General features: G+C 53.9%; 1 protein-coding gene across 1 annotated transcript in view; it reads right to left on the bottom strand.

Moving 5' to 3' along the window:
- The window catches only part of XXYLT1 (xyloside xylosyltransferase 1), a 180,704-nt gene extending 156,077 nt beyond the window's left edge, over positions 1–24,627 (bottom strand). Inside the window, exon 1 of the mRNA XM_068972406.1 lies at positions 24,124–24,627. Within this exon, the coding sequence (XP_068828507.1) occupies positions 24,124–24,627 (504 nt within the window). The remainder of the gene's footprint in view (positions 1–24,123) is intronic.
- Positions 24,628–27,205: the final 2,578 nt, after the last annotated feature.

Genomic DNA, 27,205 nt, shown 5'->3' with positions numbered 1-27,205 from the left:
AAGTCAAGTTGAGTCATTCAGAGCAGTTTTCCAGAACACATCATCCAATCATCCATTCAAGATGTTTCAGATACAGCCCCTTATAAATCTGTGTGGGATATTGTCACCAGAAATGGCATCTATCCCAACCCTGGAGAACCTCTGTCCATACCATTAAGGCAGTTGGTTTTTTTCACCAGCCTATAACCAGATATCTGTAACCACTTTAAAAGGATCCCTTATATCAATATTCCACATTTATAATTATGAGATCAAAATCCCAGAAACAGTGGCTAAATCTGTGTTAAATTTCTCGGCTTCCTTTTACCTTTAATGAAGTCTGTCAAGAGAATTCTAGGAGCACCCACATTCAGTAATTAATGCTTTAGGCTAAGGTGGTCTCAAGCTGTACTTTGTTGTTCAAAATAAAGCATGTAACCGAGAGAGTGCCACGTCAAACGAGAGACTGGAAAGACATCTCTCTTGCAAAGGACAGCCTGGGGATGAGGGAGAGGGGACGTTTGCATCATATCCATTACACACAACACCTTCTCCACACCTTCTCCAACATGGGGAGGCCAAAGCACCCAGAATGGTGACAGGCAGGGGTAGATGTCCGGCCCCAGGCTCACTGGCACAGACAGGCCTGAAGAGCCAGACCACTGCTCCACTAAATGTCCACTGGGGACAGAGCCATGCCAAGCCCTAGCTCAGCCTGGAAGAGAAAACTCGTGTGTCACTCGGCACGCCCACTAGGAATCAGGTCACACAGAGCTCTTGGAGCCAAGAAGGGAGGTGGTGGGGCGGGCCCTGTGCCCAGGGAGACGCCAGGCTTCCAGGAAACACCAAGGCCTGTCTGCAGGGCGGCAGGCACAGGGCCACCAGGGATGGCCATGTCACCTCCCTGGGCCCAGCTGTCCCTGGAGGAGCTGCCGGAGGGCAGAGGGACAGCACAGCACTCCAGGAAGTCTGCTCTCATTGCGGAATCCAGGCACTGCAGAACAGCCAACAGGCGCCCGCTTCTCCCAGGGGCCTCCCAGAGAACTGGGCAGGACAGCTGCGGTGCCAGCTTCTGGACTTGACAGGAGAGAGCCCACGACAGCTACTGCCCTGCTCCGCGGGCACCAGTCTGGGGTGGAATCTCATGTGTGCTGGAGTGCCCAGCCGGGTCTGCGGGCAGTTTTGGGATCAGATGCTAAGTCCATACTTCATCACCTGGCAACCCCTGTCAAAACCCCAAAACTGCCCCGTCTGAAAATGGGAGAGAATCATGCTGCCAGTCTCCAGGAATGCAATAGGAACTCAGTAAAGGACAGCTGATCTTATCACCCTGTTCTATGAGTGCTCAAATGCCTTTCCCAGGCAAAAATACCTTGATTTGATACAAAAAATACCTTCTGTAATAAACAGCCCAAGTCACGATACAGCAATAACCGGAGCTGCCTGGCTCTGCAGCACTCCAACTGCATGAGGGCCGAGTGGGTCCCCCCATAGGCTGGTCAGCTCCCACCAGTGTGACCCTAGTTTGGGTGATCTTAGTAATCCATTCCAACAAAAGCTGGAGGGAAATGATTCCCTGGGGGGTAAAAAATTTGTTTTCTCAAGGACATCAATGATGAATGTGAAAACACGATGAATATTTCTAGGATGGAAAGAAAAATCTGCTAACAGACTGGCAGCCTTTCAATCCCACAGACATGCCAGCACATTTACTCTTCAGGGCCTTCACACCAGTGTTTCCCTCTGCTCACAATGCTCTCCCTTAGAGTCAACCACAGCTATGTCCTTCCAGCTCTTCCGGTACCAGTTCGCATGTCACCTCCTGAGAGTTTCCCAACCAAAACGGAAGCTACTCCCCCCACTCCACCCCACTGCACTCCTGGCTATTTATTCAATTACCAGACTTATTTTCTCCAGAGCACAGATTACCACCTCAGCAGAGATGGGCCACATTCCAGTTCTCCAAAACCTCAGTCGACCAGAACAGGACAGAACGAGGAGAAAATAGAATGTTAGAGGGACGAGGTGGCAAACGGTGGGGTGGAGCTGAAGGATCTGTGGGCTTCTGCTCAGGGGCGAGGCTGTGGGGAACTCATACCACCTTCCACACATGCTGGTCATTCTCCCCAGTCCCACCCTCTCCCCCGCTCAGGTTCCCACCTCGTTCCATTTTCTTGCCTGTAATGGCACAAGGATAAATGGTTACAATAAACCTCCTCCCTCTTTGAGATGTCAATTGTCTGTAGACTCAGGAGGGCTTCCCTGGTGGCTCGGATGGTATAGCATTTGCCCGCAATGCAGGAGACCCAGGTTCGATCCCTGGTTTGGGAGGATCCCCTGGAGAAGGGAATGGCTACCCACTTCAGTAATCTTGCCTGGAGAATTCCATGGACAGAGGTGCCTGGCAGGCTACAGTCCATGGGGTCACGAAGAGATGGACAAGACTGAGCGACTGACACTTTTCAGGAGCCCAACAAGAAATCAAGGAAGAGCAGCCTGTCGTGTCTGGAGGAGAATGGGCCCCAGGCTCAGGAACTGGAGCCAGCCCCTCTGGGTGGCCAGCTGATGGCACCAGCTTGGATTCCCCCTTGCCCAGGAGAATGGGCCCTGGGCTCAGGAACTAGAGCCAGCCCCTCTGGATGCCCCTCTGGGGCACCAATTTGGATTCCCCCTTGCCCATCCTCACCTCCTTACCCCCAGTAGTAGGAGGGTCCTGGGCAAGGAGATGATGAGATGAAGACCTGGTTAGCAGAGCAAGGTACAGAGGTTACACATGCGGGGATACGCAAAAAAAAAAAGCTTGTCTGTCTTGTACGTGCTCTGCTCTCAGACATTCAAACACCTGGGCCTTCCAAGTGGATTTCCAGGATGACCGCCAGGGGTCACGGCAAGTCACAGGGACGGAGGGTGAGGAAGGACCCAAGAAAGACCACACACTGAGAGGAGGGGAGAGAGACAGAGAAGTGGGCCCAGACGCCCCTCCAGGGCGACGCTGAAGGCAAAAGGGGTGGGAGGAGGTCTGCACATGTCCATGACCAGCTAGCAGTGCCATCACACAGGTCACATGCCCGTGCAGATATCACAACACAGCTGTGGGGCCCCTGAGCACAAACCTGTGATGTCTGCAGTGCAGTCCATCCCATGCCCACAGCGCCACGGCCAGCCCCACCACCTCCCGCCCTGCCTCCCGCTCCCAGGGCCCATCTTTCAGCCCTGAGCAGTCACTCTTGCAGGCAGCTGGTCACTCCCTATCTTTTCCAGCACTTACTAAAGAATCTGTTTAGTGAGCTCAAATAATCTGTACACAGTGGGTATCATCATTCCTTAATTCACTTCTTTTATAAATTATGAGGTTTGGGTTGTTTTCATTTAACACTGAATTTTCCTAACAGTAGGATCGTTTTCTACAAAATAAGCAAAAGAAAAAGCATGAGAGAGAAGGGACAGAAGGAGCGCAGGAAGGAGGGCAGTGACCCTGCAGTGCGTGTGTGTGCTCAGTCGTATCTGACCCTTGTGACCCCATGGAGTGTAACTTGCCAGACACCTCTTTCCCAGGCAAGAACACTGGAGTGGTTGCCATTTCCTTCTCCAGGGGATCCTCCCGACCCAGGGATCGAACCCCCATCTCTTGTGTCTCCTTGCATTGGCAGGCAGGTTCTCTACCACAGAGCCACCTCGGAAGCCCCAGGGACCCTGTGGTAGCAAAAGGTCTGCTTTGTGAAATCTTAGGGTAAGTGCCCCAGCTCGCCCACCTGCCAAGGAGTCGGCCGGCTGTAGGGCTGTCCGGTCTTATTCACCAGATCCCCTGACTTCTTTTTTGTGTGGCCATCTCCCATGACCTGTGACCTCCCAAAGAACACTGCTGTTTTACATGAGTGACACCCAAGGGACGCACTGAGCCAGCTTCCTCTCTCCATCGAGCAGGCAGGAAGGTGGCCTCAGCCAGGTCTCCCACACCCCCCCTCAGACCACATGACCTCCCCTCCCCTCCTGGCTCTCTGGGGTGGGGACACAGTGGGCGCCCAAGAGCACCGCGGCCCCCAGAGCACGCAGCTGAGCTCCGTGCAGCCAGGATAGTGTCCGTCATCTCCTGGTGCCGCCACTCCTAAGCTCCCTGAAAGCCCCTGGCCCAGTGCTCCCCGAGATGTGGCACCGGTTCCAGAGGGGACAAACAGGACTTCCGAAGGAGCACAGAGATCAACCACTTTAATGCTCATAGACTTACTTTGATATGTAAAACACTGCAAAAATTAAAACACTTTAGAACTATGATTTCACAGATATCACCACCTAACGAGAGGCTAAGAGGAAAAAACGTGAGTCGATTTAAAATACATATTAAGCAGCTAATGCTGCAGGCAGTTCTAGGATATTGGCAAAAACCGTGAAGGAAACAGTCACGTGAAGGAAACAGTCAATGGCCTGACTCTGGGGACTCTGCTCGCGTCCACTGCCTCCATCTGAGGGTGAGGTGATGTGTTTAAAATGCCAAGCGCAGTACTGGCGGCCAGGAGGCAGCCATGGGCTGAGTCCCTGCCTCCCCAAGGTCACACACGCTGACATCAGGAGCCTGTGCACTGAGTCCCCGCCTTAACCTCAAGCTAAGACAGTCCCCCCGCCACGCCCCATTCCCAGCACTGCTCTGCGCCCTGCCACACGAGGAACCAGCACCTGCTCACCGTGGGGCCACAAAGGGACAAAACCAAGCAAGGGTCAGGAAGCAACGTGGACAACCATGAGTCCATCAACACCATGCCCCTGATGAAGGAGGTGGCCACGGCTGCTTGGAGAGGCGAAGTCACCCGTCCCAGGGGATATGGTGGACAGTGGCCAAGGCCCAGCTGTGAGCCCAGGCTGTTCTGATTCCAGAATGGCAACCACCCCCGAGGCCTGCCCTCATTCCACTTTTCTTATTTTGTCCCCTTGCCAAGGGCAGAGTCCCACCGAGTGAGAAAGAGGTGTCTGGCAAGTTACACGCCACGGGGAGGCAAGGCGTCAGATGCCACTGAGCGACTGAGCGCACGCTACAAGGTCACTGCTCTCCTTCCCGCTCTCCTTCTGTCCCTACTTTCTCTCTCATGCTTTTTCTTTCGCTTATTTTGTAGAAAACTGGATCCTACTATTAGGAAAATTCAGTGTTGAATGAAAACACCACAACCCCAGCTCTGCCGGAGAGGCGCATGTCGTTGACGGCCCCCTCGAGGCCCCAGGCCCACGTCTGAATTAATTCTAGTGTAGAGAGAACCTTCTCCTGGATGGGCCCAGCATCCCTCCCCTGCACGCGACAGCCCCCCAGCTTCCGCCTACTCAGGCCAGCATCCTCTCTCTGGCCTCCTGCTCACAGGTCTCCTCTTCACGTGGTCCACACAGCAGCCAGAGTGACCCTTCTCTGCTCAAAACCCAGAAGCGGCCCCTCCCGTCACTCTGACAAAGCCAGAGCTCTCATGGGCCTCCCGCGAGGCCTGCCCCATTCCTGCCACGTCCCCTGACCCCAGCAATGTCACTGCAGCCCACGGCCCCTGTCTGCTGCTCCTCAAACCACCAGGCACCCAGACGTTCTCCCAGCTCCCTCACGCCACCAGGTCTCCGGCCCAATGCCACCTTCTCGGGGACAGAGCCCCCGCTTTCCACCTAGAGACTGTGACAGCCTCGCAGCCCCCTCATCCTGCTAAACCTCCTAACTCACCTGCGAGGAGGCGGTACAATGTACTCATCTGCTTCTCAAGGAACAACCAAGAGATGAAACGAACCCCGCCCCGTTTCGAGCCCCTATTGCCCGGTGTTCCAGGCAGCAAGGCAGACAAGCATCACTGGCTCATTCAGTCCTCTTCCTCCCAGAAGGTCTGCTCCACGAGGGCAGGGCTCTGACTCTGCCTCTCTTCACGGACACGCCCGTGTGCATCAGCGTCCTGGGACAGAGCAGGCACTCCCAGGCACAGCAAATACTGGCTCCGCGGGGATTTCACATGGCAGCTACACCACCTGGGCTCACACAGGCCTCACAGGGAAAGCAGCGCCCCTCTGCCTCTGGAGGTGAGGTCCCCCAGGGCCAGCCGCACACCTTGGTTTCCCCTCTGTCACCACTCAGCTGCTCTGGCCTTAAGCCCTGGAATTTGAGGCCCTTCCCTCAAGCTGTACGAGCGCACAGACTGTTCCACGGAGGGCACAGCCAGGTACTGGTGAGGGCCAGGGCTCTGCCGCCCTGCAAGGCAGCACCCAGCCTCCACCCTGACCTGCCAGTTGCCGCAGCTCAGGCCCACAGCTGTGCCCACAACAGTGGGGACCCCTCTGCAAGTCACAAAATCCAAAGTGGGTGAGCAACACGGGCAGAGCCAAGAGCCTATATCAGAGTCACTGATTCAAGCCCTCACGTCTCAGAGAGGGACAGTGAGACCCAAAGAGGGGTGTGGCGGTCTCCCCCCATTACATGGCCCATGGCAGCCAGTCCCAAAGCCAAGCCCCCCGGCCCCCGAGACAGAGGCGCTGCACCTGCAGCTGGAGGTACCTCCTCTAAGAGACTCGGAAAACGCTGGGGAAGAGCAGGTCAGGTCTCCACTCGACCAGAAGGCTTGCAGCGGCACCGAGAACACTCGAGTCTGCCCGCAAAGCTGCCCTCAGGTCTCCACTTCCCGAAACAAAGGCAGCCAGACCCACCCAGGAAAGGGAGTCCACACCGGGTCCTCGACAGTACTCGGAGCGGGTGGGAGACCACTGCACCAGGGAAGCACTGAGCAGCATCCGGGAAGGTGCACAGACCCCCAGACCAGGGAAGACCCTTCCAGGTGTGAAGACTGGAGAAGCTCAAGCTCATCTCTGTGTACAGATGGTCACCCAAATGGTCACAGCAGCGATGTTTGTGATGACAAAAAGTGGGAGCAACCTCACACCCCTGAAGGCCCAGGACTCTTGATTCCTCAGAGCTGAATACTCTCATGGGGCTGCAAGAAAACTCCCATGTTTCCAGGCTCTAACAGATCCCCCAAAGACTTCCGGAAATCCCTTCCAGATGCTGAGCACATCACAGAACAGGGCTGGATGTCAACAGCTCCTGAGAACAGGCAGTGAGACAGCAAGATCCTATTTCACCTCCTAGACCAGGGACTTGAGACAGAGCTTTCCCCGTGGTAAAGAGGAACGCTTTCATTCCACATTTGCTCTCAAAAGTCATGCGACCCTCTGAGAGCCATATCAATGACCAACTTCAGTTGCTCGCATTTCTGGCCAAAGCAAAAGATGCTCAAGGAGTCAGAAGAACAGAAAACTAAACACAACTGACCCCCTAACACCTCACTTCCTCTGATAACACTGCTCACCTCACTCTGTGTAATATCCCAGCCCCCGCTGCCAAAGGGGGTCACTAACCAGGCTGGTTTTAAACAGGAACCCATGGAAGTGAGACTCTCAGACAAGCTCACACCAGGGAGCCCTGTCCACTGTGGACTGCAGGTGACCTGTGCCCCCGAGGCTGGCAGCAAGTAGCTGGGTACCCACGCCCCATCCATTCATTGCCTGCTCCTGGCTGAGTGACCCACAGCACAGCCGGACCCTGAGTGGATGGGCGATCAGGGATCTGAAACTTCGGCCGTGTCTCAGGTGTCAGCACTGCCCACCCCTGGGGACCAGGACCAAAGTCTCACTCCACACTGGCCACAAGTTAAACTCATCTTAACACAGATCAGCAGCAGCCAAAATCGCCAGCAGCTTGTCCTGCCAACCATAGGGCACAGATCCACCTCCCTCCAGAGTGAGATCTTCCCACGAGCTGCTCTCGTGAGCAGAAAGCTTGTCCCTCCCCTCCTGTGAGAGAGGTGGGGGTCACAGGGGGAGGCAGCTCGGCAGGTCCCATGGCTCAGTCACCCTCTCGCTCAGTACCTACACCGAACATAATAAAAGTGTGCAGCCCAGGCCACCTCTGTGCCAAACCTGGCTCTTTTGTAAGACAAACCTCAGCATCCAGGCAGCCAGCCCGCACAGCCCAGGCCGGGGCATGGCCACCTACACCAGGATCTGACCTGGGACACATGATGGGCAGGTGCAGACCAGCGAGGCAGGGCATGGGGGGTTTCCAGGGGGCGGACCCAGACAGCGTACTGCCGCTGGGGGGCAGGAGGCAGACCTGGATGGGCTTCATGGAGGAGGGGGCCCCCGTGCCTCAGGTCCACCGCAGACCCCTGGTCCACTGTACTGGTCACACACGGGTCCTCTAGACACCGTAAGTCATGTCATTTCATCCCCACAACAACATGTTGAGGAGGGGTGCAGGGCCGTGCCCCTGTGCGGGTGAGGAAGTTGCTCGGAGAAGGCAGACCACTCCCCACTGCCTCTCAGAGGGGTCATGTGGACCTGAGGCCCTCCCAGGCCTGCCTGAAGCCCACGCCACACTCATCTGAGAAGCTCCTGCCCACCCCTGTGCCAGGCTGCACCCGGAGTGGGGAGAACCAACACGGAGCCTGCCGCCAGAGCCTCTCACCTGGCGGCCTCACCAGCGCTGCAGGCAGCAGGGGAGGACAGAGGCACCACCGAGACCGGCTCAGGCAACAGGGCTCCGGCCAGGGTGGACTCTCCAAGTGGGCCAGGTAGATGGTAACTCAGAGAGCTTCCAGAGTGCCCACTGCGTCACGACGTCAGCTCCCACAGCGGGGAGCCCACTCCCTGGTACCCAGAGACCCTGTACACAGCAGCGCTGGGCTTGACAGGGTGCAGACTCGGGTGGGGGACAGCAGTGGGGTCCTATCAGCTGCACCCCCGAACACACACACACACTCAGCCCCCCTCCACACACTCACACACAGGCTCAGCCTTACCCCACCACATACACACACACAGACTTGGGCGGGGGACAGCAGTGGGGTCTTATCAGCCGCACCCCCCAACACACACACACACAGGCTCAGCCGCACCCCCCAACACACACACACACAGGCTCAGCCGCACCCCCCAACACACACACACACAGGCTCAGCCGCACCCCCCAACACACACACACAGGCTCAGCCGCACCCCCCAACACACACACACACAGGCTCAGCCGCACCCCCCAACACACACACACACACAGGCTCAGCCGCACCCCCCAACACACACACAGGCTCAGCCGCACCCCCCAACACACACACACACAGGCTCAGCCGCACCCCCCAACACACACACACACACAGGCTCAGCCGCACCCCCCAACACACACACACACAGGCTCAGCCGCACCCCCCAACACACACACACACACACACAGGCTCAGCCGCACCCCCCAACACACACACACACAGGCTCAGCTGCACCCCACCACACACACACACACAGACTCGGGTGGAAACAGCAGTGGGGTCCTATCAGCCACACCCCCAATACACACACACACACACTCAGCTGCCCTCCACACACTCATACACACACAGACTCAGGCGGGGGACAGCAGTGGGGTCCTATCAGCTGCACCCCCCAACACACATACACACAGGCTCAGCCTCACCCCCCAACATACACACACACAGGCTCAGCCATACCCCACCACACACACACACACACACACACACACACACAGACTTGGGCGGGGGACAGCAGTGGGGTCCTATCAGCCGCACCCCCCAACACACACACACACAGGCTCAGCCACACCCCCCAACATACACACACACAGGCTCAGCCATACCCCACCACACACACACACACACACACACACACACACACACACACACACAGACTCAGGCAGGGGACAGCAGTGGGGTCCTATCAGCCGCACCTTCCAACACACATACACACAGGCTCAGCCTCACCCCCCAACACAGACACACACACACACACTCACACACACACAGACTCAGGCGGAAGACAGAAATGGGGTCCTATCAGCCACACCCCCCAACACACACACACACAGGCTCAGCCTCACCCCCGAACACACACAGACTCAGCTTCCCTCCACACACTCACACACAGACTCAGGCGGAGGACAGAAATGGGGTCCTATCAGCCACACCCCCCAACACACACAGGCTCAGCCTCACCCCACCACACACACACACACTCACACACAGACTCGGGCAGGGGACAGAAGTGGGGTCCTATCAGCCTCACCCCCCAACACACACACACACACTCAGCCTCCCTCCACACACTCACAGACACACACTCACACACACTCACTCTCATAGCCTCAGCCCCCTTACACACACACACACACGCATGCACAGCCCCCCTCCACACACTCACAGGCTCAGCCCTCCTCCTTACACACACACACTTACACATGCTCAGTGACAGATACACACTCACAGAGGCTCAGTCCCCCCTACACACACACTTACACAAGCTCAGCCCCCCTCCAAACACTCACACGCTCAGCCCCTCCTCCACACGCTCTCTCACACACACATACTCACACAGGCTCAGCCCCATCCCACCACACACACACACACTCAGCACCCCCTCCACACACTCACACAAGCTCAGCCCCTCTTCACACACACACACATTCAGCACCCCCTCCACACACACGCACACAGGCTCAGCCCCACCCCACCCCACCCCCACACACACACACTCAGCACCCCCTCCACACACACAGGCTCAGCCCCCCTCCAAACACTATCACACAGGCTCAGCCTGCCTCGGGGCCTCATGTAGGCCGCCACGGGACAGTGGGAGCCTCTCTGAAGGCCCTGGGGCCTGCATCTGAGAAGGCCCCATCAGCTGGAATCTGGAGTAGCTGCTCAGTAGATCGGGCAGAGAGGCCATTCAACATACACAAAACACAAGCAGTCACAGGTGGGTGAGATCTGATGACTGCCTCAGGCTAAGGACACACACAGAGACCAGCACGGCCCAGGAATTGCTTCAGAACAGACAGAACAGACAGCAGGCAGGGAGTCAGCATGGGAAGGAAAGCGGGTCCCAGACCCCTGTCCGCTGACCGCTGTGTGGCCTTGAGCCATCACTCGGCCTCTCTGGGCCCATTTCCTCACAAGTTAACAGAAGGGGACAGGACTTCACGGCCTTTCCAGCTGCCTCCAGCCCTGACCTCTTGGACGTGCTGCCACAAGAGGGAAGTGGGGTTCCAAACAACACACCAAACACCCCACATCCTCAACAGGGCCCCCCCGGCTGGTTCTCAGGGCAGAACTTGGAGGAGGAATGAGACCACCGCGAGCAGGTTGAGGGGACCTGCTGCCCCACAGCACCCGGTGACGAGGGGAAGAGGCCACGTGTGTGAGGCCCCAGCGAGCAGAGGGCACCGTGGGAACCCTCCTGGGGGGACACCAGCTCTCCTACAGCACCCACTGTTTGGAGGGCCTGGAACGAAGCCCCAGAGCTGACATCACAGGGCTTAGCACCCAGAGCTCACCAGCCGGAAAGGTCGGCTCCCATCCCGGCTCCACGCCTCAGAGCCCAAGCTCTGAACCTGCTTTGGGCTCGGGATCCTCACCTGGGAAACCTCTTCCTCGGGGAGAAGCCCTCCCTCCTCCCAGGACTGAGGAAGAGAACGAAGATGGAGTCCAGCAGCGCCCGCCACTCAACTGACACCACCTGTGCGAGACCCGAAGGAGCTTCCACACCCCCTCGTCCCCTGGCTCGAGGTGCAGCCTGGCTCGCGGCAGTGGCCAGGAAATCAACCAGTATCTCCCAGAGGAGCAAAGTAGAATCGGCGAGCAGGACCTGGGGGGGTGACCCCAGAAAGAGATGACCGACGGCGTCAAGTCTCCCCCAGTCTCCCATCCTCCCACTCAGGAAAAGCCTGGAAAGGACATGTGTTTCACAACTTCCTGCGTCCAGTTTCAACATGCCAGTAAGAAGCTGTGGATATCACTCAGGGCTAGCATGCGCCTGCCCATCTCACAGATGAGAAATTGAGGCTCAGGGACATTGGAAGCCTTGCCAGTGGAAGCTGGGGTCAGGGAGAGCCCTAGGACCCAGGATCAGGCTCCCTGGGCAGAACTCGGAGAGAAAGCCGATGGGCAGGGGCTGGGCGGCTTACCAGAGAGGCTCCAGGCTCACCCACTGGGGGCTCTGGGCAGGCCAAGCAGCCACTGCCGCCCCCTGCCCTTGCCTGCATAAGGGGAGAGAGAGGCCAATCCCTCCCACCTCCTCCAGACCAGCAGCAGCAGCCCTGCACAGTAACACACCGGGAGAGTTCTGAAACCCAGGAAGACGTCTCCAACATACACCGGATCTTCCCGGCTGGCTTCAGATCGGACACCTTCCTGTCTGGAGGACCAGCATAAAAAGGTACGAGGAAGACGTCATCTAGATCAAGAGGCCTCTCTGGATGCCAGGGACCAACACTGTCCCCATCCATGTCCGTGCGGGAACACGCGCACAGGATAGCTAGGAGCGGGGCACTCGGCCGACCACCTGTGCCCGCCCGGCAGGCTCTTGCTGGGTCGGACCCCACACCAGGCCCTGTGCTACACCGTGTCCTGAGACCTGGGAGGAAAGAAGACAGCCCGGCCCCCAGGAGTACTTGCCCAGGGGCCAACTTCAGCACAGCGCCACTCGGAGAGGGGGGCCAACACAGGGTGGGGTGGTCAGGAACAGCCTCTCCACATCACTGGCACCCAGCTGAGCCTAATCTTGAAGGGTGAAAAGACTTAACCAGATAAAGGCCAGGCTGGGCGTTCAGGAGAGGAAGCACCTGAGCAAAGTCCCAGAGGCTCGATGGGGCTCCCGCGACTCCAGGCAGCTCGGTGAGCGCAGCTACACGGCAGCCACCAGCACCGAGAGGGTGGGCCTCACAGGCCCGGCGGCTCCCACTGCCCCATCTTCTGATCATGACTCTCCTGCCAGGTACAGGACACAAGCCAGTCTGCTGCCCCAGCTGCCTCGCTTCCCTCCTCTGCAAGACCGGGAGGGTCCCATTACGATGAGTGCCATCCCAAGTTCCCTGACACCCACAGACAGCCCCACCCTCCTCACAAAACCAGCCCCAGACACCCTGGTATCCCCTGCCCCATGTCTTCCTGTTCCCCAGACAGGGGTGGCCGGGGCTGTGCAGAACAAAGCATGTACTCTGCTGAATCCTGTACAAGTTATCAAACGATGACTAACCCACCGTCCACCTGCCAGAGCCGGTGAAGCCCGTTCACAGTCCCACAGTAACCAGGACTCAAGGAGTCTGAGTGTCTGGGCAGGTCTCACAGAGCCCGTGGCCTGGACTGCCGTGCTAATCTGGTACAACAGGGCCCCCTCACAGCAGCTGACGGGGTGTGGGCCCCAGAGGGTGAGGCCTAAGACCCTACTCAAAGGGATGGGTGGGAAAAGGAAATGAGTAAGCTATGGGGGATTCGGGTCCCCTGTAGCTTAGCTTTTCAAAATCACTTACAGTTTATACTTTGCTGAATTCCCAAAAAGATTATGAACAATTGCTGTGTGCAATCAGACTGAGAAAACACCATTAAGAGTTAAATAAAATGCTGGAACCTTCTAGAAACTTCTAGAATTGCAGCTTCTAGACAGGAACCTTCACAAAGAAGACACAGCAAAGCACAGACCAGCTTCCCCAACCTGATAAGAAACAGCAGCACCTGCTCCAGAACACAGGCCAAAGCAAGCTAGCATTTGCTGAGCCTCTGCCCAGAGCCAGACCTGTGCTGGGCACGTGCGGAAGGGGGAGGTGGTGGTCAGAAATTGATTACTCACAGGAAATTGTTTATAAGCCACCAGCCTGTGGTATTTTGTCACAATAGCCTAAACAGACTGAGACACCTTGAAATAAACCTGGGCAGAAATCTGATTTTCAAACTCACATCACTGCTCTCCAATTGAATCAGCAGGTGCCAAGCCTTCCAAACTGATGAGAAAAGGCTCCTCCCCGCAATGCCGACTCAGGTACCACAAGTAGCTACTGCTGCTGCTGCTGCTGCTGCTGCTGCTAAGTCGCTTCAGTCGTGTCCAACTCTGTGCGACCCCATAGACGGCCTCCTACCAGGCTCCTCTGTCCCTGGGATTCTCCAGGCAAGAACACTGGAGTGGGTTGCCATCTCCTTCTCCAATGCATGAAAGTGAAAAAACTAGCAGCCACCACTAACTAACCACCTGCCGTGTGCCAGGGCGCAGTGGTGACCATTTTCACCTTATAACCACTCTGGTAAGGCCCTCTGGGGAGGTCGGAGGCTGAGAGGGGTTACACTGTCCCCAAATGTCACAGACTGCATTTGAGTCCAGGTGTTAAGTCCCAAACCATGCACTCCTGCCCAGGGGCCTGTCCCTGGCGGGCACAGGACAAACCTGGCTAGTGGAAGGACGAGTGGTAAGCTCCAGCCAGGACAGGAAGAGGAGGCCCAAGGAGAGCAAAGTGCACCCTGGACCAGCACGGGGCTCCAGAGCCTCCCGGACACACTGACCCACCAGCACGAGGACCGGCTCAATAATAATTACCCCCATAAATAAATCTAATGACTTTAATTTAAAAGACATTAACAGCAGGCTTTGTGCCAGCCTACAGGGCCTGGCTCAGCTGCTCAGAACAGGCACCTGAAACAGGAAGGAGAGCACACAGAGCTGCCTCTCCGGGCCAGGCCTGACCATCCTGACCGACCCCAAGCAACCCACAGGCCAGTGGGAGTGGTCCCAAGGCCAAGGCAAGAGCCCTGGGCCAGGAAGGGTGTGAAGAGGGGATCCAAGCCCATCTGACAGCTGAGGACACGGAGGCTCCCGGCAGTTAGGCAACAAGGGCCCTGTCAGGCCCAGCACCCAGGGCAACAGCACCCTCTTTACTATGTGGTCCCCTTGCCCAAGTCCCCACTAAGCCTGGATACCGGGGGGCATGGGCCCAAAGCAAACCCTGGGGCTCTGGTGAACTTATCCACGGTGAGAGGGACTCCACCCTCAAGCTGCTCCAAGTTCCCTTCCCCTCACCAGAGGGTCCGTGCTAGGCGTGATGGGCACCCCAGACTGGACAAAGGAGGCGCCCTGGGAGGCTGAGAGGCCGCCCCGGAACCGTGCTCGTAGGGCTCGGACCAAGGAGGTGCACGGAGGCTCGGGAGGCGCAGAAGCACACCGCACCGCCCATCCACACTCTTCTTTCTATGCTTCAGGGAAGCGCTGCAGCCTTCCCCGTCCAGAATCCAACCTTCCCAGCTTGTTTCTCACCCGCTTTTTCCAAAGGGCCTGATCAAAACAGGCTTACACCCGGCGCGGGAAGGAAATGACTACCCATGACCGCCAGGCAGATTGCCTTTCATTTCGGTCTTCCTTTCTAAAACACGGAGCGGCGTTGTGGCGGAGGCAGTCACAAAGGGGGACGCTCGTGGAGAATGAACAAAAACAGCTAGGACTGCGCCCCAGGCTTCCTCAGTGGAAGGAGGCAGAGAAGGGCCCGGGCTCCGGCAGAGCAAACGCGGAGCGCCGGTGCCCTCCAGTGGCCGTGCGTGGCGCTGCACGCGGCTCGATGGGCAGGAGAGGTGACTCTGCCCGGGAGCCGCAGGGCAAGCTCTCCCCCTACTGGGTGTCGGGGAGGATGCGGTGACCAGCAAGGAGACCGGAGGCGGTCCAGTGTGGGCTGCCTTCCTTCAGCTCCTCCTCCTTCTGGCCTGGGAGGCTAGCGCGCTGATGCTAGCCCTGAAACCGCCCCCAGCGTGCACCCCCAAACAGGTGACACACCACGTGGTTTCCCTGGGAGCAATGTTACAGCTCACCCAAAACTAACGCTCTGGTGGTCTCAGGCACTGGACAGCTGTAAAGCTGGCCCCCAGGGAACAGCAGAGGTTTGGCCTGCTAAAGGTCAGAGAGGTGCCTCCCCGCCCCTTTCCAGCCTGAGGGATCCTTGGAAACACAGGAAGAGACTCCAATGGGATGGTGAAAATGACCCTGTATCCTGTCCACTCTTTCCTGGGGTTTAGAGAGGCCACTGAAAACAATGACACTCAAGTAGAAGATGGAAGGGCCCAGGCTGATTCTACCCCCAGCCCAGTGTACACTGAATAAGTCACTGCCCTGCTGGCCAGGATCTATCAGCTAATCTATCAGCTCACTGGGAGGACACTGCACCGAGGGTCCGAGTTTCCAGCCTGCCCCAATGCTTGGTGATTCTGTAAGGCTCTGCAAAGCGATGATGGCAGCAAGCACAGTCTTTATTCAGACTGAATGTTTATTTGGGGAATCTGGGCAAGGGGATGTACAGATTGTGCCCCTCAATGGCTCCCTGTCTTGTCCTGCCTCCTACTCCCCAAAGCACATGTCACAGTCCAGCCCCACTTCTTAGTGTGGGAGCTCAAGTAAAGCACCGATGTCTCAGCCTTAGAGGCTCCTTCACCAGTCACAGTGATGCTCAGGTGAAACATTTGTGCAAGCACTTTCATAAGCTCTAAAGTGCTGAACAAATATTGTTACAATTCTCCTAATCAAGTATTCATACTACTAACCCCACCTCACTGATTTTAGGCATAGCGTTACTAAAGTGAAAGTCACTCAGTCGTGTCCAACTCTTTGCAACTCCATGGACTATACAGCCCATGGAATTCTCCAGGCCAGAATACTGGAGCGGGTAGCCTTTCCTGTCTCTAGGGGATCTTCCCAACCCAGTGATCTAACCGAGGTCTCCCACATTGTGGGAGGATTCTTTACCAGCTGATCCCAAAGGAAAACCCAAAAAGTTACTAAACAGATCAGAAATTTCCAAACCTTGTCCTTCGGTAAAGAGTGTTTCCAGAGATGTTATAACATCTCTCAGGATGTGCAGGAGGAGTCAAGATACCTAGTATTTCTTGTAAAATGTATCTTGGTAAATATGTAAACAAAGTGAAATGAAGTTGCTCAGTCTTGTCCAACTCTTTGCAACTCCATGGACTATAGCCTACCAGGCTCCTCCGTCCATGGAATTTTCCAGGCAAGAGTACTGGAGTGGGTTGCCATTGTCTTCTCCAGGGGATCTTCCCGACCCAGGGATCGAACCCGGGTCTCCCACACTGCAGGCAGACACTTTTACCATCTGAGCCACCTGGGAAGCAGCCTAAGTAAGCAAAAGCGAAAGCAAAAGTTGTTCAGTCGTATCGGACTCTTTGCGACCCCATGGACTGGAGAGTCCATGGAATTCTCTAGGCCAGAATACTGTAGTGAGTAGCCTTTCCCTACTCCAGGGGATCTTCCCAACCCAGGGATCAAACCCAGGTCTACTCACATTGCAGGCAGACTCTTTACCAGCTGAGCCACCAGGGAAGCCCAAGAATACTGGACTGGGTAGCCTATCCCTTCTCCAGCAGATCTTCCCAACCCAGGAATTGAACCAGGATGTCCTGCATTGCAGGCAGATTCTTTACCAACTGAGCTATCAGGGAAGCCCTTAAATACATAAGAAAAATCCCAAACATATTTATCTGGCTGTCCTTATCAGTGTGTAATCATTTCATCTTTAGTCATTAGGGAAATGCAAATCAGAACCACAATGCGATGCTACCTCACACCCAGTAAGATGGCAATGACCAAGACAGACAACAAGCGCTGGTGAGCATGTGGAGAAATCGGAACCCTCATACGCAGCTGATGGAAATGTAAAATAATAATACAATACACTACTCTGGAAAAGTCTGGCAGCTCCTCACAGTTACCATATGACCAAGCCCTCCACACCCAGGTATATACCCAAGAGATCTGAAAACATATCCACACAAAAATTTGTAAATGAGTATTCACAGCTATTTATTCATAATAGCCAAAACGTAGAAACTCAAATGTCCATCAACTAATGAATGAATAAGTAAAAATGTGGTATAGCCATACAACAGAATATTATTCAACAATAAAAAGGCATGAAGTACTGACACACAGACAACATGAACCTTAAAAACATCACGCTAAGTGAAAGAAGTCAGAAGTAAAGGTCTGTTTATACGAAATGTTCAGAACAAGCCAGTTTATAGAAAGCAGGTTCATGGATGCCAGGGCTGAGAGGAAAGGGGGAAGGGGGAATGAGTGCTAATGGGTACAGCTTCTTTTCTGGGGTGATGAAATGCTCTGGAATTAGTGATCATAACTGAACAAGTTGGTGCATGTGTTAAAAACCACTGTGTATTTTTTAATATTAAGCTATCTACAAAGCTGCTAATAAGATGTATTTTTTTTTACTTTATTTTACAATACTGTATTGGTTTTGCCATACATCAACATGAATCTGCCACGGGTGTACACGTGTTCCCAATCCTGAACCCCCCTCCCACCTCCCTCCTCCTACCATCTCTCTGGGTCATCCCAGTGCACTAGCCCCAAGCATCCTGTATCCTGCATCGAACCTAGACTGGCGATTCGTTTCTTACACGATATTATACATGTTTCAGTGCCATTCTCCCAAATCATCCCGCCCTCTCCCCCTCCCACAGAGTCCAAAAGTCTGTTCTACACATAAGATGTATTTCTGATTCTAATGACATTATGATAGAACTGCATGTCAATGATCTGTGACAGTGTCATAGGAAGGGAGATCTCAAATTTTTCAAGTTTTGTTGAATTGTATATTTTAAAGGGTGAATTTCATGGGACATGAATTATATCTCAAGCTTTCTGAATTGCAAGAAAATGTAATCATCGGTCTTTCAAAAATGACCTATTGGAACAGAAAACAGTCAAGTGATTATGAAGAATGACTGTTACCCTAAGCTGGAACATTTCATTCATGCACTGAAGCCCCCACAGTATCTCCAAGCAACCAGTGCACGCTGTGCCCAGTCGCTTTAGTCGTGTCCCACTCTTTGTGACCCCATGGACTGTAGCCCTCTGGGCTCCTGTGTCCATTCCCAGCAGGAATCCTGGAGGGGATTGCCATGCTCTCCTCCAGGGGATCTCCCTGATCCAGGGATCAAACCTGAGTTTCCTGCATTTCAGGCAGGTTCTTTACCACTGAGCCACCAGGGAAGCCCAACTCATGCAGGTTATCAGGTATACACAATGATCGCTGGTCTTAGTTATGGATGGACTTTACCTTAAAACTTTAAAACATATCTGTGAAGTTATCCAGAGTGCATGATACATTGTGCATGATACAATAATACTATACAAAGTTCTTCCCTACAGATCCATGACTAAAGTTTCCCATGAGAAACATACATTGGTACATTACTACAGTTGTATCATGAATGTATTATAATTTAAGAGTTCCATTGCATTCGGTAAATTCTCTAAATTTTAGAGCATAAAATGTCATCTCATCTTTTCAAAGAGCATCTCACTTCAGGACACACTTCTTTGATCACTTCTTTCCCAGATGGTCATAACTTAGTCAAAAGTTTTCTTCTGATTGAGGTTCCTGCTGCCATGACAGGCGGGGGGAATCTGCATTGCAATGTCACCTGTTTGTCATTAGCTTCACTGAGAAGCCAGCATCAAGGATTTTACCCTCAGGCTTCTTTAGAAGAAGAGCCTCAACTAGCCTCAACATAGTTAGAGCCTCAACTATGAGCTGGGACTTTTTCAAAGCGACTCACAGTTTCCCTTTCGCAATAAAAGAAACTGCAAATTCAAAAAAGATGTGCAAAGAGATTTAACTTTTGTCTCGTTACCCCAAGTCCTCAGCACACTCCTCTTGGAATCTAGTGGTCACTTTTAAGTGTAGAAAGCACAAGGCCTCCTTCCAGTTCCTAACTTGTCATCTGGAGATGGAGTAACCCACCCTCGTGCTCTGAGATAGCTGAAGTTTGATGTACCAGGGGCAGCACACCAAGAACCCTTCTATGATTTCTCAGGTTTAATTAATACAGCTATCAATCAGTTGACTATAAAGTATTTCTGAGAGCCTAGAATATGCCAGGAGCTGTGCCAAGAATGGAACAGTGATGGAGGAAGAGAGAACACCATCCACTATTTCATGCCATCTGTGCCCAGCAGACCAGCACTCCCCACCTCCTGCCGCTCCCCAGCCCGCCTTTCCCCACCTGACACATTACCGCCTCCCTTAGGGAAGGAGGAGAAACCGCAGTGAGAGGCAGGTCTGTCTGGTTCTCTTCCCCTCTGGGATTAGCCTTGAAGAGTCTGCCCCTCCCTGCAGGGCGGCCAGCTGCTGTCCAAAGCAGCCTGTCCCTCCAGAAGTCTGTCTGGCCTGTGTTCCAGATCTGGGAGGCACGTGCCCCTGTGTCTGTCACTCCCAACTCAGGCCAGAAACAGGGGTGGCATTTACAGGGTGGCATTTACAGACCATGAGGGTAGTAATGCCCTGCCCTTGTGGGCATGATGCTCTAGTAGGGAGGGGTGGAATGCAAACTAGGAAACAGGGTAGTGACTTTCTCAAACTTGTTTCTTGATGTTCAAAGAGCTCTTCCTCTTGCTTCCTTCAGCCCTTGCTCAGATGTTAACAGTATCCGTGAGGCCTTCCCTGTCCACCTGTACAAAACGGCCCACAACTCCCCACCCCGACACACGGACACTCCCTGTGTCCTCATCCACCTTGACTTTTCTCTACATGATCATGATCTGACTCACTCTGTGAGGACTTCTGTTCATTTGTTTGAGCCAAACTCCTCCACACCCCTACAGCCCTGGGATGTAAGCTCCACGAGGGCAGTGGCCTGGCTCTGTTCCTGGTGGCCACCGGCACCTAGAATAGTGCCTGGAGCAGGATAAGCACTTAACAATATCTGTTGAATGAATGAACAAATGAGTGTGTGCAACCAACAAGGTGACGGGAAAGGTAATGAAGGCTAATAAGGGGACAGCTGCTTCAGAAAAGGGGTTCAGAGATGGCCTTTCTGAGAAGCAATCATGCTGTGTGCCTGAGTGTCCCCACAGCACTGGGAAAGTCCCCCTGGGCCTCCGCAGGGGGCTGGCCACCCCAAAAAGGGGGGAGGCGATGGCTGCAGGGCCCGCCAGTGCTGAGTTCCCAGAAGTCGGCAGAGTGGAAGAGTGTTGTGAGACCAGACACACAACAACGGACACAGCAGCACAGGGCTGCCTGCAGCACACGAGGTGGCATTTAATCCTCACCTCTCCGAGGGAAGTAGGGGTTAAATCTTCATTTGAGAGGAGGCCTGGGAGGCCCTGAGAAGCAAAGAGGGGCCATCCACGTCACGCAAATAGTCACTGGCCACCTGCGGTTTAAACGCAGTGCTGTCTCCCTCCCTCGGGACTATCTCGTGCCCAATCCAGCAGGTTCAGCAATGGGACAGGCTATACATGGGTGATGCTAAGCACCATGGGTACCTGGTGTCAGGGGCTGTACCTGCCCTGTCTGTGTTCCCTACAGTTGTGACTTCAGGGTCCGACACACAGCAGATGCTCAGTCATTCAGGGGACTTAAGCATACATGGTGGGCTCCTGAGGGCCGGGCAGAGATGACCGTGGTCACACACAGAAAACAGATTCACACACAAAAAAAATAAAATAAAAGGAATAAAAGCACTTTAGCTGAAAATGATAAACCCTTATCTGAACACAGCCATCAAGTTGGAAGCCCCCAGACTCTCCTTCCTCGTGCCGTGGTTGGGTGGTATCAACCCCTTCAGGTCATCTGCAGCTGCCTCGGGTCTTGAGTGATGGCTCCGGCTGTCAGAACCAGGGCCAGCAGAGGGAAAGAGTTGGAGCATGAAACACAAACTCCAAGGAGCGAACCCGGCCCTGAGCCTGGACCTGCCCTAGACCTGTATTTACAGTGCCCACTATGTTCCAGGCACAGGCACCGTAGATAAGAAGGCATGCAATCCACCGCGCCAGCCAGGTACATGAGGAAGACGTGCCTCTTGAATGGAGGCTGCCTGGATGGCTCCAACAAGGAGATGGTATCTGAAGATGGGCGAGACTTAGCGATGCACAGAGAAAGTGTATCCTGGTGGTGGAAAAAGAGGAGCAGAGGCATGTAGGCTGGAAAAGTTGGATATATGACAGGACACTGTGGCTGGAGCTCAGGAAGGGGACAGCAGGGTCCTAGTAGCGGGGCAGAGGCCCAGGGTGCGACCTCTGACTCAGAAAGGGAAACAATGACGATGTTGGTCTACAAGGTGGTGTCTGGAGCGCCAGCCAAGTCTGCACGCCCTGAGAGCCAAAGGGAGGCGGGGTCATCCGCAGTCACCCAGCTCTATCCAGACTGGCCCTATGATCAAAGCCTCTTGCTTTTCTCCCTTGAACTAGCAAAGGATTTCTCAAACACTGGAGTCCTAAGGAACACCTGGAACAGGCTGCCAGGCCCTTCTTCCCAAGACTGCAATTAGGGAAATCAGGATGGGCCCCAGGCTGAAAGAACCTCAGCTCAGACAGTGGACCCCAAGGCCCCTGCAGCCACAAGCTCCAGGACCTGGATTCTTGGCCTCCTGTACCATGGAATCCAGACCAGGTGCCTCGCTATGACTGGTGGGTGTTCCCAAAGGGTTCATTTGTTCTGGGCAGGGCATACCCTGGATGCTATGGCAGAAAGCTGGAACAGAAAGCTGTGGAGGGCTGGGCACAGACTGTCCCCAATTCTAGGGGCATTCCTGGGGGAGGGTAAAAACTACGTAAACAGTGGTCAAGGGCCCAGGAAGAAAGGAAGTTACACTCTGGGCAGAGAGTAGAGCTTGTGTAAAGGCACATTCAGTACAGTTAGTAGAGGAAGGACAAGGAGGTCAGCTGAAGAGCCCGGCCCCACAACAGACAGCCCTGCCAAGAAATGAGGACTTGATCCTGTAGACAACAACAAAAAAGGGAGTTCCCTGGAGGTCCCGTGGTTAAGACTGAACTTCCGCTTCAAGGGACACAGGTCGGGGAACTCAGATCCCACAGGCTGTGCAGTGCGGCCAAAAACAAACACCAAAGGCCCCTGAACCCTGCAGGAGGCCAGCACTGGCTCCCCTTAGTCACTCACCCAGCACAAACACATGGTACACTACTCTAATCTTACCACCCCTTCCCCTACCACCAGTCTCCATCCTTTAAGATCAGCTACTAAGAACCCGCCTGCCAACGCAGGAGACATGAGACACGGGTTCAATCCCTGGGTCAGGAAGATCCCCTGGAGGAGGGCATGGCAACCCACTCCAGTATTCTTGCCTGGGGAATCCCACTGGACAGAGGACTCTGGTGGGCTACAGTCCATTGGGTTGCATAGAGCCGGACATGACTGGAGTGATTTAGTGCACACTATTTCTATCCCAAAATCACACATTAGATACCCTCTGGGCAACTATTAGGTCAAAAGGAGACATGTAATTTAACTGAGGCCATTAACACCAAGCTTGGACTGCAAGGAGATCCAGCCAGTCAATCCTAAAGGAAATCAATCCTGAATATTCACTGGAAGGACTGATATTGAAGCTGAAATACTCCAATACTTTGGCCACCTGATGCAAAGAACCAACTCATTGGAAAAGACCCTGATGCTGGGAAAGATTGAAGGCGGGAGGAGAAGGGGATGACAGGGGATGAGATGGTTGGATGGCATCACCGACCAGATGGACATGAGTTTGAGTAAGCTCCAGGAGTTGGTGATGGACAGGGGGGCCTGGTGTGCTGCAGTCCATGGAGTCGCAAAGAGTCGGACACGACTGAGTGACTGAGCTGACTGACTGAAGAATACAATCTCTCCCAAGCAAAGCCAGGCGGTCCAGCCTGGAACAAGACGACTAGCTCTGCTCCGCCCTCTCCACATCTTATATCCTTACCTCTTGGAGCACTTTCTTGCTGGGAGGAACCCGCTGCTTCTCTAAATGGGTTCATGACCCTGAAGAGAAGGGAAGAAGGAGGCACACTGAGGAGATGAAATGGTTCACATGGGCTGGGTTTGGGCTGGACCAGTTTCAACTGAAATCCTTAGAGCTATGAGAAATATCACTGTAATTTGAACAACTCAAGCGGCCTAAGACCTTGTCCAGCAGACACTGCACTTTCAAGTGACCTGCTCCATCCTCAAAAGTCAAACACTGAAAAGAATAAAAAGAGGGGCAGGCTTAAAGGCACTGACTGCTGAAATCAACCACGCCAGGAAAGAGCGGGCATGCTGATTCTCCAGGGGGCTGCAGTTAAAGGGAAGCTAGGATCAACGAAGTCAGCTAATAGAGGCTCCGAGACACGCCCCCCGGACCATGCCTGCAGCGTGCTGTGAACGCACAATTCAGGCAGGGTAGGGGTTAAGGGGTTAGGCTTCTGCTGGCACTGGCAATGGGCATCGCAACTAAGACACCTCCCTCCTGACCCCTGGATCCAGGCCAGGCCCCACAATGACCGAGTCACCTACCCGGAGCCTCTAGCTGGGGCCCCGCTCACCTTGCATTTGAAGCCGGCGGCGGGCGGCAGCAGCTCCCGCAGCAGAGCCTTGGCCACCTCGCGGCTGGCCTCCTCGCTTACGAAGTGCAGGTTAAGCACCTCGTGCGCCTCGAACTTCGCGAGGCGCAGCAGGGAGCGGAGGGCGACGCGGGCCTTGGCCTGCAGCGCGGCATTGTGTTCGGCCTTGGTGAACATCATCAGCAGGTGGTAGTCCACCGGCCCGGCCCCGCCGCCCTCCAGGCTCTTGGCCTTAGCGCCCGGGGCCGGCGCCAAGGATGCCCGCGCCAGCTCCAGCGCCGGCGGCGAGGGCGCAGCAGGGGCCCCGGCGCGGGCCTCCTTCAGCCTCTTGGTGGCGCTGGAGAAGGTCTCCCGGCCCGAGCCCAGGTAGTAGAAAGCACAGACCGCCAGCGCCGCGGCCAGCAGCAGCGCGCAGTAGTGGGAGCGCACAGCGCCCAGACGCGCCATGGCCCGAGCGCACGGGGGCCCGCCTCGGAGGAGACCCATGCGCCGCCGGCCCGCGAACAGATCAGCCGGCGAGTTGCGGCAGAGACCAGTATCCCGGCAGCAAGTTAGCAGCCCCGGCAGCTGGCGGCAGCCATAGCGGGGGCGGAGCCGAGCTGCCAATCTGCGGGCGCTGATACGCGGAGAGGCGGTGCCAGGCTGCCTGGCAGCCACTGGGTCCTAAGCTCAGAAGGATTACAGCGGGGTCGGGCGGTGAGCCCGCGGGAGTCCCTCCAGCGTGTTCGACAGAGGCGGTGAGGACTTGGCCACACAAGCCAGCAGGCTGGACGGTCTGTGGAAAATGGCCCTCGTTAAGCGCACAGCCCCAGGCGCTAGAAACCGAAGCTAAGCCTTCGGAAGCAAAAAGACTAAACTGGACGCACAAAAAATGTTCTCTATTTATATCTTTTCCCTCCTAATTTCTTGAAGGCTTTATGTCCTCTCCCTGACTCCTTTCACACCTTGGCGACTAGGGCTGAAGAATTTAAACTAGCAACTCCTTTCCCATTCTCGGTGAAGTAAGATTGACACCCGAGGTATGAATCACTTGCTCACCTCACCTAGCATCTCTGAGGCCGACCAGAGGCAACCTATGGGATGTAGCCACCAGGGGGGCCACCTGCCACAAACTTGGGGTGGTTCAGAGCTCCCCAGGAAGCTTGTGGCTTTTTTTTTTTTAACAGACTTCAACACTTTAAAAGAGACTTACTGTATACCCGGTGGTTTTGCAAAATTAACTGAGGCGTAACTGAGGTCACTTGCTCAGGTCACACAGTGTCAGGTTTGACAGTGAAGCAGACACTCTTCCACAGCAGACGAGGATGCCTATATTCTGCCAACACTAAAATCTAAGAAAACTTTCAGTTCTCTCTCCTATCCACAGAACAGTGGTTATCAAAATTTTATTGGTACTAGCAGCACTAGGGAGCTTGATAAAACACAAAGGCTCAGGCCCTATTACCTTCAATGAGCCTGGGCCTTGATGGTGATTCTTCTGCAAGCCAGTTTGAAAAGCAGTGCCCTGGATTTTCACACAGTCAACCCCTCCTGCTTCAGACCTTGGCTTGGGTGTCCCTGCCTCAAAGAGTGGTCTCTAAACACCAGCCCTTGCAGTGTCCAGATGAGGCACCATCCTCAAGGATACCATAAGGGCCACCTAAGAACTAACCATTCCCATCTTTCTCTGCTGCAAGAAAGCAAGACTTCAAGAGAGCAGGCAGTGTGTCTTTCTTTAACCATAATATCTCCAGTAACTGATGGTGCTTGACTCACTGAATGAGCATCAGAAATATACCCACCCATTGTAAACCATCGTTTTCATAACAGAGTAAGGGAAAATGTACTCAAATATTTAGCCACAAGGGTAATGCAGAGCTAGGTTTATGATGACAAGATATTAAAATCAAATGTTCATCAATAAAGTGAAACTAAAGATGCTGTTGGGAATTCCCTGGTGATCCAGTGGTTAAGAGTCTGCCTGCCAGTGCAGGGGACACGGTTTCAATCCCTGGTCCAGAAGGATCCCATACACCACATGACAGGTAACCCTGTGCACCACTACTGAGCCAGCACTCTAGACCCCACAAGCCACAGCTACTGAATCCAAGTGCCTACAGCTTGGGCTCTGCAACAAGAGAAGCCACCACAATGAGAAGCCCACTCGCCCACAACCACAGAAACCCTACACACAGCAATGAAAACCCAGTCCAGCCAAAAATAGGTAATTTTTTTTTTTAATTTTTAGAAAACAAAGGTGCTCTTGGTGCTGTAGTCAACAAACTGTAAGTGGAAATTTTTTAAAGTGACAAATGGAGGAAGAACCTATAGATTTACAGACTCAACAGATACATTAGCCAATTGCAATGAATGGAACTTACATAAATTCTGATTTGAAAAATCTTTTTTTAAAGAACACAAGATACTGAGGAATTTGAATACTGACTACCTAGTTTCATAGTTTAAGAAAGGTGATATAATTTTTTAAGAACAGTCCTTTTCCCCCAACTGTTTTATACTGAAATATATAGTTGATTAACAATGTTGTGTCAAGTCCAGGTGTACAGCAAAGTGATTCAATTATACACATACATGTATCTATTCTTTTTTAAAGTCTTTTCCCATTTAGGTTGTTACATAATATTGAGCAGAGTTTTCTGTATTGGACAGTAGGTCCTTGTTGTATACATGTCAACCCCAAACTCCTTAATTATTCTCCCCTCCCCAATCCTTCCTGTCTAGTAACAGTAAGTTCATTCTCTAAGTCTGTTTCTGTTTTACAAATAAGTTCAGTTCTCTAAGTCTGCTTCTGTTTTGTAGATAAGTTCATTTGTATCATTTTTAAGGTTCTGCATAAAAGCAATATACATATTTAGAGAGACATACTCAACAATTTGTTGAAATGTCTGGCACCTGTCTTTAAAAAATAGGGAAGAGGAAAAATGGGTACAAGTAAAGATAAAACAATGTAAGTCATGAACCAATAGCTACTAAAGTTATTATCTCTACTTTTGAGTGTTTTAAAATTTCAATAAAAAGATTTTTTAAAATCCTCCCCAAAGTGATGCAGATTAAAGACTTAGAA

Source organism: Capricornis sumatraensis, chromosome 1, assembly GCF_032405125.1.
Source record: "Capricornis sumatraensis isolate serow.1 chromosome 1, serow.2, whole genome shotgun sequence".
NCBI lineage: Eukaryota > Metazoa > Chordata > Mammalia > Artiodactyla > Bovidae > Capricornis > Capricornis sumatraensis.
This window is presented reverse-complemented; position numbering and strand designations above follow the sequence as displayed.